Source organism: Cervus canadensis, chromosome X (genome assembly GCF_019320065.1).
Source record: "Cervus canadensis isolate Bull #8, Minnesota chromosome X, ASM1932006v1, whole genome shotgun sequence".
NCBI lineage: Eukaryota > Metazoa > Chordata > Mammalia > Artiodactyla > Cervidae > Cervus > Cervus canadensis.
The window spans coordinates 37253128-37265289 of NC_057419.1; the positions used below are offsets into that span (position 1 = coordinate 37253128).

At 40.5% G+C, this 12162-nt stretch overlaps 1 protein-coding gene across 11 annotated transcripts in view; it reads right to left on the reverse strand.

The window, feature by feature from the left end:
* NHSL2 (NHS like 2) overlaps positions 1-12162 on the reverse strand; it is a 302146-nt gene that overhangs the window by 161088 nt on the left and 128896 nt on the right. For 9 of the 11 annotated variants that reach the window (XM_043459319.1, XM_043459328.1, XM_043459326.1 and 6 more), the window contains exon 2: positions 5802-5870. The exons of the other annotated variants lie outside the window; for them this stretch is intronic. In XM_043459319.1, the coding sequence (XP_043315254.1) occupies positions 5802-5870 (69 nt within the window). The remainder of the gene's footprint in view (positions 1-5801; positions 5871-12162) is intronic. 11 annotated transcript variants of the gene reach the window in all.

Sequence of the window (12162 nt, forward strand, 5' to 3'; positions counted from 1 at the left end):
GTATGGAAAGAGTAACATGAAAACTTATATTACCATATGTAAAATAGTTAGCCAATGGGAATTTGCTGTATGGCTCAGGAAACTCAAACAGGGCTCTGTATCAACCTAGAGGGGTGGGGTGGGAGGGAGATGGGAGGGAAGTTCAAAAGGGAGGGGATATATGTATACCTATGGCTGATTCATGTTGAGGTTTGACAGAAAACAACAAAATTCTGTAAAGCAACTATCCTTCAATAAAAATAAATAAATTAGAAATAACCTAAGTACAACTGAAACTCCTGAACATTATACATAAAACAGATACAAAAAGACTCTGAAAGGTGGAGAGAGAAGGGACACCAGAGAGACCTCAAGACTTGAGGAATGACAAGGTGGTAAGTTCCCTGGATTTGTTTTGTCTCATGTATCCCAGAGTTAGAGCTCAAAAAACTTGAAACATGGAAACACCAATGGGAACAGACAAAAAACCAAAGCAAGGCTGTCTCTCTAACCAAAGGACCAGAAAAGGAGGTAGACTAGCCACACAGAAGAGTTTAGACAATAACTCCTCTGTTCCAGCCAAACATCCCAGGAAAAAAATGTGGTCCATTCTCAAACCCACCTGCAAATAAAGGGTTAAGAACACAGACTTTCACCCTTCCTAAACTGTGATCAGGTGTAACCTCCCTGCTGGGGTGAATGTCAAAGAAGGCTGAGTGGGGAGCTGGGATGGACCTACTTAGACAGAAAATCAGCAAGGATACAGAAGAACTCAACAATGCCCTCAACAAATGGTTTCTAATTTAATATTTATAGAACACTCCATCCAACAAAGACTAGACATGTTTTTCAAGTGCCCATAGAAGAAGCTATGTTACACCATATCCTGTGCCATAAAACAAGCCTTAACCAACTAAAAAACAACTGAAATAAAATGAAATGTATTCTGTGACCACAATGGAATCAAACTAGAAATCAATAATAGCAGAAAGATAACAGGAAAATATCTAAACACTTGGAAACCAAACAGCACATTTCTAAATAATCCATGGGTCAAAGATGAAATCTCAAGAGGAATTTTAAAAATACATTAAACATAATGAAAATACAACATAGCAAAATCTGTGGTATGCAATTAAAGCAGTGTTTAAAGGGAAATTTATAGAAAAGAGAAAAAGCCTCAAATCAATAATCTATGTTCCTACCTCAAGAAACTAGAAAAAGAAGAGCAAGATAAACCCAGAAGAAAGGAAATTAAACTAAGAGCAGAAATCAATAAAATTGAAAACAGGAAAACAATTAGATAAATCAATGAAACAAAGATCAGTAAAACTGACAAACTCCAGTAAGACAAAGGGAGGGGGAAAAAGAGAAAACGCATGTTGTTAATATCGGGAACAAAATGAGTATCAATCACTTTGACATCAAAAGGAATAAATACTAAGGACAACTCTACACACTCTGACAATTTTGATGAAACTTACCAATTCCTTAAAAAACACAAATGCCCCAAACTCACTCAATAGGAAATAGATGATTTGAATAGCCCTGGCACTATTAAGAAAATCGAGTTCATAATTTTAAAACTCCCAGAAGACAAATACCCAGGTCCTATGGTTGCACTGGAGAATTCTACCAAATCTTTAAAGAATTAACACCAATTCTATGCAATCTTTTCTAGAAAACAGAAGAGGAGAAAATACTTCCCAAATAATTTTATGAAGCTTATATTATCTTGATACCAAAACCAGATGACAGTCACACAACAAAAGTGAAAACTACAGACCAACATCTCTCATGAAAATAGAAGTAAAACTCCTAAACACAACATTAGTAAATAGAATTCAGTAATAAGAATTATACACTATTATCAAATGAAGGCTATTCCAGAGATGCAAGATGGTTTCAATATCTGAAAATAAATCAATGCAATACACAATATTAATAGACTAAAGAACAATCACATGATTATGTAAATCAATGCAGAAAAAAACACTTCACAAAAATCCAACACCAATTATAAAAACGCCAATGATAAAAAAGAAAAAACAACACCCTCAGTAATAAGAAAAGAAAGGAATTTTCTCAACTTGAAAGAGAGCAGCCACAAAACACAGCTAACACTAAACTTAATGGTGAAAGACTGAATGCTTTTCTCCTCAGATTGTGAACAAGGCAAGAATGTCTGCCCTCACCACTCTAATTCCACACAATGCTGAAAGTTCTAGCCAGTATAATCAGGCAAGGAGAGGAAATGAAATGCATACAGATTGAAAAGGAAGAAATAAAACTGTCCCTATTTGGAGATAAACTGATAGTGTATGAAGAAAATTCCAACAAACCATAAAACAGTTCCTAGAACTAATAAGTTAAGTTTGGCAAGGTTGCAGGATACAAGATAAGCATATGGAAATAAATCATATTTCTATATACTAGCAATGAACAAATGGATGCCAAAATGTAAAAATACCATAACATGCACAATTTCTCAAGATAAAATGCTTAAGTGCTTAAGTGTAAAATATAACAAAACTTGATAGGAATTGTACACTCAAAACTATAAAATGATGATGAAAGAATTCAAAGAAGATCTAAATAAATTGAGAAATATACTGTGTTCATGAATTAGAAGACTCAACATAGTAATGGACATCATGCATGTGTGCTCAGTCGCTCAGTCATGTTCGACTCTTTGCGACCCCATGGAGCCCACCAGGCTCCTCTGTCAATGAAATTTTCTAGGCAAGAATACTGGAGTTGGTTGCCATTTCCTTCACCAGTAAAGATGTCAATTCTCCCCATATTTATATACAGGTTTGGTGCAATTCCTGTCAAAATTTAAAAAAATCAACTTAAAATGCATCACTTAAAATTCATCAACTTAAATGCAAACTAACCTTGGGAATTCCCTGCTGGTCGAGTGATTAAGAATATGCCTTTCAATGCAGGGGATGTGGGCTCCATCCCTGGCTGGGGAACTAAGATCCCAAATGCCACAGGTCAACCAAGTCCTCATACTACAAATGAAGAGCCCCTGCCCTGCAACTACAGAAGCCCACATACCACAGCTGCTGAGCCCATGTGCTCTAGAGTCCATGCTCCACAATAAGAGAAGCCTATGCGCCACAACTAGAGAAGTCCTGCACCACAATGAGAAGCCCTTGTGTCACGACAAGAGAAGTCTGTGTGCTGCAACTGAAGAAGCCCCTGTGCCGCAACAAAGACCCAGTGAAGCCAAAATAAAAAAATAAAAAACAAACAACCCCCCTTCAAACCAAACTAACCTTATTTTGGTAATTACTTTGAATATATATATATATATGTGTATATATATATATATATACATCAAATCATCATGTTGTACACCTTAAACTTACACCATATTATATGCCAATTATATCTCAATAAAGCTGGAAAATGCATCATGAACTTAAATGAAAAATGTAAAACTATAAAATGTTTAGAGAAAAGAAAACATTTGGAATCTAGAGCTAGGCATATAGGCCAGATTTTGTATATGACAATCAAACCATGACACAAACAGATAATTCATTGAAAAGGATATATGGATGGCAAATAAGCACATGAAAAGATGTTCTATCACTTGCCATTAGGGATATGAAAATTAAAACCACCATAAGATACCACTACATATCTATCAGAATGACTAACTTTTTTTTAAAAAATGACCACACCAAATGTTTGAGAAGATGCCAAAAAACTGGATCATTCATATATTGCTGATGGGAATGTAAAATAGTATGGCTGTTCTATGAAACAGTTTGGCAAGTTATTTTAAAAGCTAAACTTGCAACTCCTGAACCATATGACCCAGCAATTGCACTCTTGGACATTTATCCCAGAGAAATGAAAACTTCTGTTCACATAAAATCCTGTTACATGATTGTTCACAGCAGCTTCATTTGTAATAGCCCCAAATTGGAAATAATCCACATGTCCTTCAACAGGCAAGTGGATAAACTATTTCTCTACATCCAAGCCATGGAAAACTACCCAGCAATTAAAAGAAACAGGATACCGATACATACAACCACCTGGATAAATCTCCAGATAATTATATTGACTGAAAAACCAAACAATTCCAAAAGGTTACATTCTGGATGATTTTATTTACATACCATTATTGAGAAGACTTAAGTTTAGAAATGGAGAGTAGATTGGTGGTTGCCAGGGGTTAAGGAGGAGGTGAAGGGTAGGATGAAAATTGGGGGTAGCTATGAAAGGGCAAGCGGAGAAGGCAATGGCAACCCACTCCAGTGTTTTGCCTGGAGAATCCCAGGGACGGTGGAGCCTGGTGGGCTGCCATCTATGGGGTCACACAGAGTCAGACAAAACTGAAGCGACTTAGCAGCAACAGCAGCAGCATGAAAGGGCAACTCGAAGGATTCTTGTGGTGATGAAAATTTTCTGTATCTTGACTGTATCAATGTTACTATCCTGCAGGTGATATTGTACTATAGTGTTGCAAGAGGTTGCCATTGAGGAAAACTGGGTGATGGGTATATGAGACCTCTCTATTATTTCCAAGCTACATGTGAATCTACAATTACATCAAAATAAAAAGCTTAATTAACTAAAAAAAATGAATTAGATCCATGTGTCCTGACATGGTAAGGTTTCCAAGATACATTGTTAAGTGAAATAAAGCAAGTTAAAGATCAGTGTATACAGTGTATACAGTATACTATTTATTTTTAAATACCCACATACAACCAAACTATGTATACATAGAAAAAGATTTAGAAGAGAGTACTCTTCGCTGATGACAGTGGTTGTTACCTCTGGGGAGCAGAGTTGGGAAAGGAAGAGGGTTTTAACTGTAGCTGGATTGTTTCATTTTTTTTTTTACAATGAAAATATCTTCATATGCCACTTGTATAGTAAAAACATTATCCTGGACACAGCAACAGTGTACTAGGAATTCAAACCTGTTTTGCTTGTCCTGATCTGACCTACCCATATTTCACCACCAGTATAGCCAGAGGGCCCGGCTCATATCCCCCTGCCCTTGAGCCTCAAGGAAGTGCCTCCTGGGTCCACTTTACTTGGAATCAGGCCCACTAGCACTACCATTGATGTATGGAAGTACCACCTGGAAGGGCCAATGTCCCCATGACTGTGAACCTACCCACTGCTGCTGACGACTTAGAAACACGCAAAGTTCAGCCATGCTAATCAGTGAAACAGCAGTTTCCATGATTCTAGTTGAAAAGCTGTCATGCAAGTTTCAAAGCTGAGGGCACCAAAGACCTCCCTACCCTCTGATTTGAAAATGTGGCAGCAGTAAGCCTCTTTGAAGGAAACTGAGAGCAGCAGGCATGAATAACAATTGAACAACTACCCCTAGCTGTGCCTGGCTGAGAGCAGACTCACCCTAGGGTGGCTTCTGAGAGTGCATTCATTCATTGACCAGATATTCACTGAGCACCTACTGTATAGTATTCTAGGCAGTGATAATAGCAGTGAATCAAGCAAAGTCCCTGCCTTTATGAGGCTCCCATTCTAGTGGGGGAGCAGATGATAGGCAAGATAAATAAATTATATGTTAGGTGGTATTAAGTGCTATACAAAAATGTTATCAATAGCATGAAAGAAGGATGTAAGGTATTGACTGCTGGGGGTTGAAATTTTAGAAATGGTGGCCAGAGAAGTCTTCACTGAGAAGGTAACATTTCAGTGGAAAGCTGGAGGAAGTGAGGGAGCCAGCTACAAAGATATCCAGAGGTTGTGGACATTTTTAATTTCCCCCTTCAGATTTTGTCCACCCTTCTCCACCCAACTTTGTGCCCTGGTAGGCTGACCTGTATGGACTGCATTGACAGGTTCCCTCGCCCTCTGGCTTCGGGTTAGGTTTGACCAATGGGAGGCACCTGCAAGGAGATCAGAAGGAAAGAGAAAATGAGATTTTTCATAATCTCTCGTTGTTTAGGTTCATCACGGGTTGGCTGCATCCCTCCACCAAAGACCTCAGCTCCTCTCAGGTGGCCTTCTTTAGACAGCAACTTTCTGCAGTTCCCATAACCACTCTCTCCCAGCATCCTGACTGATGCGCTGGGGAAAAGCATTCCATGCAGAAGGAAAAGCAAGCACAATACATTAATGTGCCTGGAAAGCATAAAGAATGATCAGGAGACTAGTGTGGCTGGGATGAGGGAGGTGACGGAGGGATTTGGAGTAGATAAGTCAGGGAGGTAAGGGAGGGGCAGATTCTGAGGGCCTTGAAGGCTATTCTAAAGTCTTTGGCTTTTAATATGAGTGAGATGGGGAAAAATTAGAAGATGTTTGTTGAGCAAAAGATTGACACAGACTATGTTTTAATGGCATCATTTAGGAGACCAGTGACAGGCAAGAGAGGATGATGGCTTGGACTAGATGGAGGCAACATAGATGGTAAAAAGTGATTGGATTCCAAGTAGATTTTGAATGTGATGCAGAAGAATCCTGTTCATTAAAATGACCAGAGTGAAAGCCCAAACCCAAGATCAGAGACTTGTCACCTGCTTGTCACTGCATATTACTGAAAATTCTGTTATTCCATGAGATTTCAGAAGGCCGTGCATACAGCACAATAATCCTACTCCCTCACTACTTGAGCAGGACACACAACTCTAGACCAAAGGCCTAACCCCAAAGGTTCCCAGAGTGTACCTGACTCCAGAACAATTCCATAAAAATATCATCACAGACTTTCCAACCAACCTACCCCACCTTAAAGCCACAACTCCATAGGGTTTACACTGCATGCCATTTTGGACCCTGATTTGGGTCCAGCCTCTTTACCTCCACTGGCTCCTCTGTGAGTTGGCCTAACCATGTCACATCAGAATTTTGGGAAACATTGTCAAACCTGTTCTGTTCCTACCTCCTGTCCTCTGCCTACCATCACTCACAGGTTGGCAGCAGACAGATGGCATCCATCAACCATTGAGCTGATAGGGATGGGTCCTAGGGATAGTCAGAACAGTGAGGGCAATATCTCAAAGTTACCATGATGTTTTAAAGCTTGAAACACTTGTTAAACCTTGTTTTATCATCAACATTTTATTAGGGAAGTATGTGTAACACTGACTTAATATCAGGGTAGGGACTGAGGAAACTAAACAAGTAAAGGTACCATGATTTTGATAAGGATTTTAAATTTTGCCTAGCAGCTATCAACCAGATTACTGGCAGATCAGTGGGAGGGAGAGAAAATAAAAAACTCAGCTCCATAGGCTAAAAGCTCCCAGCCTGAAGTGTCTTCTGGGAAGAAAAGCAGCCTGGTATTTTTGAATGCATGCTGTTGATGTTCAGGATAAGGCCTATTGCTTCATATTCATGAACACCCGGCAAAGACACCCAGCTGGAAGCTGGAAAACAGCACATGATTCTGAAGATTCATTCCAGAGCCAGGGAAAATTGATGGTATTTTGTTTACGTTCAAATAAATCAATCCAGAGATCAGCCCCACAGCCAAAGTCAGCAAGACCAGGGAGAAAACTGATGCCAATCGTGGAGGGGATGACCTGCATTGGAATCTCAGATTCAGGACTTTGAAGTTGTATACCCTTGGGTAAGATTCTTAACCCTCCCAGGACCTCAACTTTCTAATCTGTAAAATATAGATGATACTTAACTCACAGAGTTACATTAAGGATCAAAAGAGCTTGTATGCATAAAATGTATCCAGTGTGGCCTCTGGGATACTAGCTGTTCACTACATGTTTTCTTTTTCTCTTGTCCACTTATTTTTGGCAAGAGCAGGGCCAGTGGTAGGGGGCAACTATGGGGTTCCAGTGAGCCCTGATGCCCTTAGGAAGAGCTATCTGAGGAATTCTCTGGCTCTTTCATGCCAATACTTTTTTTTTTTTGGCTCTTTGTTAAACGGGCATCCTGGGCAGCTGGCATTTAACCACAGCAGGACGGGTTTCTATACTCAGCTTGGCACTGAAGGGCACTAACGCCTATTAATTAACTATACATTCAAATGACCTGCCTAGGCAGCTGCTTTCATTTCTAGAATCCCAAATCTTTTCTTATTTCATTTCAGGTTATTTGAATTCCTATGTGTGGAAGCTGTTGGTGCAGACCTTGGCTCTCTCCTCTTTCATAACTTCAACCTCTCCTCTCTTCTCCATTCAACTCCCTTTACCTGCCCGACACCTTGGCTCTCCATCTTTTTCCTTCTCTCCCTTACTTCTTTCACTAACCCTCATCCAAAGACAGTGCTCATGGAGAGAACAGTTAAAAGTGACTCAAGTGTGTCATGGCCAATGCATGTTGATGTATGGCAGAAATCAACACAATATTGTAAAGCAATTATTCTTCAATTAAAAATTTGTTGTTCAGTCACTCAGTCGTGTCTGACTCTTTGCGACCCATGGACTGCAGCACACCAGGCTTCCCTGTCCATCATCATCTCCTGGAGCTTACTCAAACTCATGTCCATCGAGTTGGTGATGCCATCTAACCATCTCATCCTCTGCCGTCCCCCTCTCCTCCTGCCTTCAACCTTTCCCAGCATCAGGGTCTTTTCTAATGAGTCAGCTCTTTGCATCAGTTGGCTAAAGACTTGGAGCTTCAGCTTCAGCACCAGTCCTCCAATGATATTCAGGACTGATTTCCTTTAGGATTGACTGGTTTGATCTTTTTGCAGTCCAAGGGACTCTCAAGAGTCTTCGCCAACACCACAGTTCAAAAGCATCAATTCTTTGGCACTTAGTCTTCTTTATCATCCAACTCTCACATCATACATGACTATTGGAAAAACCATAGCTTTGACTATATCGGCAAAGTAATTGACTTTGTCAGCAAAGTAATGAATATCTCTACTTTTCAATATGCTGTCTAGGTTGGTCATAGCTTTTCTTCCAAGGAGCAAGTGTCTTTTAATTTTGTGGCTGCAGTCACAGTCCACAATGATTTTGGAGCCCAAGAAAATAAAGTATGTCACTGTTTCAATTATTTCCCCATCTATTTACCATGAAGTGACTGGACTGGATGCCATGATCTTAGTTTTTTGAATGTTGAGCTTTAAGCCAGCTTTTTTACTCTCCTCTTTCACCTTCATCAAGAGGCTCTTTAGTTCCTCTTCACTTTCTGCCAAAAGGGTGTTGTCATCTGCATATCTGAGGTTATTGATATTTCTCCTGGCAATATTGATTCCAGCTTGTGCTTCATCTAGCCCAGAATTTCACATCGTGTACTCTGCATAGAAGTTACATAAGCAGGATGGCAATATACAACCTTGATGGACTTCTTTCCTAATTTTGAACCAGTCCACTATTCCATGTGCGGTTCTAACTGTTGCTTCTTGATCTGCATATAGGTTTTGCAGAAGGCAGGTAAGGTGGTCTATTTTCCCATCTCTTGAAGAATTTTCCACGGTTTATTATGATCCACACAGTCAATGAAGCAGATGTTTTTTTCTGGAAGTCTCTTGCTTTTTCTATGATCCAATGGATATTGACAATTTGATTTCTGGCTCCTCTGTCTCTTCTAAATCCTGCTTGAACATTTGGAAGTTTTCGGTTCACATACTGTTGAAGCCTAGCTTGGAGAACTTTGAGCATTACTTTGCTAGCATATGAAATGAGTGCAATTGTGCAGTAATTTGAAGATTCTTTGGCACTGTCTTTCTTTGGGATTGGAATGAAAACTGACATTTTTCCAGTCCTGTGGCCACAACATCATTGCTGGCATTTTGAGTGCAGGCCTTTCACAGCATCATCTTTTAGGATTTGAAATAGCTCAACTGGAATTCCATCACCCCCACTACCTTTGTGCCTAGTGATGCTTCCTAAGGCCCACTTGACTTCACACTCCAGGATCTCTGACTCTAGATGAGTGATCACACCATCGTGGTTATCTGGGTCATTAAAATGTTTTTTGTATAGTTCTTCTGTGTATTCTTGTTACCTCTTCTTAATATCTTCAGCTTCTGTTAGGTCCATACCATTTCTGTCCTTTATTGTGCTCATATTTTCATGAAATGTTCCATTGGTGTCTCTAATTTTCTTTAAGAGATCTCTGCTGCTGCTGCTGCTGCTAAGTCGAGTCAGTTGTGTCCAACTCTGTGCGACCCCATAGACGGCAGCCCAGCAGGCTCCTCCGTCCCTGGGATTCTCCAGCCAAGAATACTGGAGTGGGTTGCCATTTTCTTCTCCAATGCATGAAAGTGAAAAGTGAAAGTGAAATCACTCAGTCGTGTTCGATTCTTCACGACCCCATGGACTGTAGCCCACCAGGCTCCTCCATCCATGGAATTCTCCAGGCAAGAGTACTGGAGTGGGTTGCCATTGCCTTCTCCATAAGAGATCTCTAGTCTTTCTCATTCTATTGTTTTCCTCTATTTCTTTGCATTGTTCATTTAAGAAGGTTTTCTTATCTCTCCTTGCTATTCTTTGACACTCTGCTTTCAGATGGGTATATCTTTCCTTTTCTCTTTGCCTTTCACTTATCTTCTTTTCTCAGCTATTTGTAAGGCCTCCTCAGACAATCATTTTGCCTTTTTTTCATTTCTTCTTCTTGGGGACGGTTTTGAACACCGCCTCCAGTACAATGTTACAAACCTCTGCCCATAATTCTCCAGGCAGTCTGTCTATCAGATCTAATGCCTTGAATCTATTTGTCACTTCTACTGTATAATCATAAGGGATTTGACTTAGGTCATAACCTGAATGGCCTAGTCATTTCCCCTACTTTCTGCAATTTAAGTCTGAATTTGGCAATAAGGGGTTCATGATATGAGCCACAGTCAGGTCCTGGTCTTGTTTTTGCTGACTGTATAGAGCCTCTCCATCTTCGGCTGCAAAGAATATAATCAGTCTGATTTCAGTATTGGTGATGTCCATGTGTAGAGTCATCTCTTATGTTGTTGGAAGAGGATGATTGCTGTGACCAGTGCATTCTCTTGGCAAAACTCTGTTAGCCTTTGCCCTGCTTCATTTTGTACTCCATGAGGAAACTTGCCTGTTACTCCAGGTATCTCTTGACTTCCTACTTTTGCATTCCAGTCCCCTATGATAAAAAGGATATCTTTTTTTGGTGTTAGTTCTAGAAGGTCCCGTAGGGCTTCATAGAACTGCTCAACTTCAGCTTCTTCAGCATTAGTGGTTGGGGCATAGACTTGGATTACTGTGATACTGAATGGTTTGCCTTGGAAACGAACATCATTCTGTCATGTTTGAGATCGCATTCAAGTACTACATTTTGGACTCTTCCGTTGACTCTGATGGCTACTCCATTTCTTCTAAGGGATTCTTGCCCACAGTAGTAGATAAAACGTTCATCTGAATTAAATTCACCCATTCCGGTCCATTTTAGTTCACTGATTCCTAAAATGTCGATGTTCATTCTTGCCATCTCCTGTTTGACCACTTCCAATTTAACTTGATTCATGGACCTAACATTCTAAGTTCCTATGCAATATTGCTCTTTACAGCATCAGACTTTATTTTTACCACCAGACACAGCCACAACTGGGCATTATTTCTGCTTTGGCTCAGCCTCTTCATTCCTTGTGGAGCCATTTCTTCACTCTTCTCCAGTAGCATATTGGGCACCTACTGATCTGGGGAGTTCATCTTTCAGTGTCATATCTTTTGCCTTCATGGGGTTCTTAAGGCAAGAATGCTGAAGTGGTTTGCCATTCCCTTCTCCAGTGGACCACATTTTGTCAGAGCTCTCCACCATGACCCATCATTCTTGGGTGGCCCTACATGGCATAGCTCATAGTTTCATTGACTTAGACATGTCTGTGATCCATGTGATCAGTTTGGTTAGTTTTCTGTGATTGTGGTTTTCATTCTGTCTGGCCTCTGATGGATAAGGATAAGAGGCTTGTGGAAGCTTCCTGATGGGAGGTACTGGCTATGGGGCAAACTGAGTCTTGCTCTGATGGGTGGGGCCATGCTCAGTAATCCAATTTTCTGCTGATGGGTGTGGCTGTGTTCCCTCCCAGTACTTTGGCCTGAGGCTTAAACTATGGCAGATGCAGTGGCGGTAATGGTGACCTCTTTCAAAAGGACTTATGCCAGCATGCTGTGGCTCCCAGTACTGTTGTATTCAGTGCCCCTGATCCTGCAGCTGGCCACTGTCAAACCACACCTCCACTGGAGACTCCTGGACACTCACAGGCAAGTCTGGCTTAGTCTCTTGTGGGGACACTGCTCCTTTCTCCTG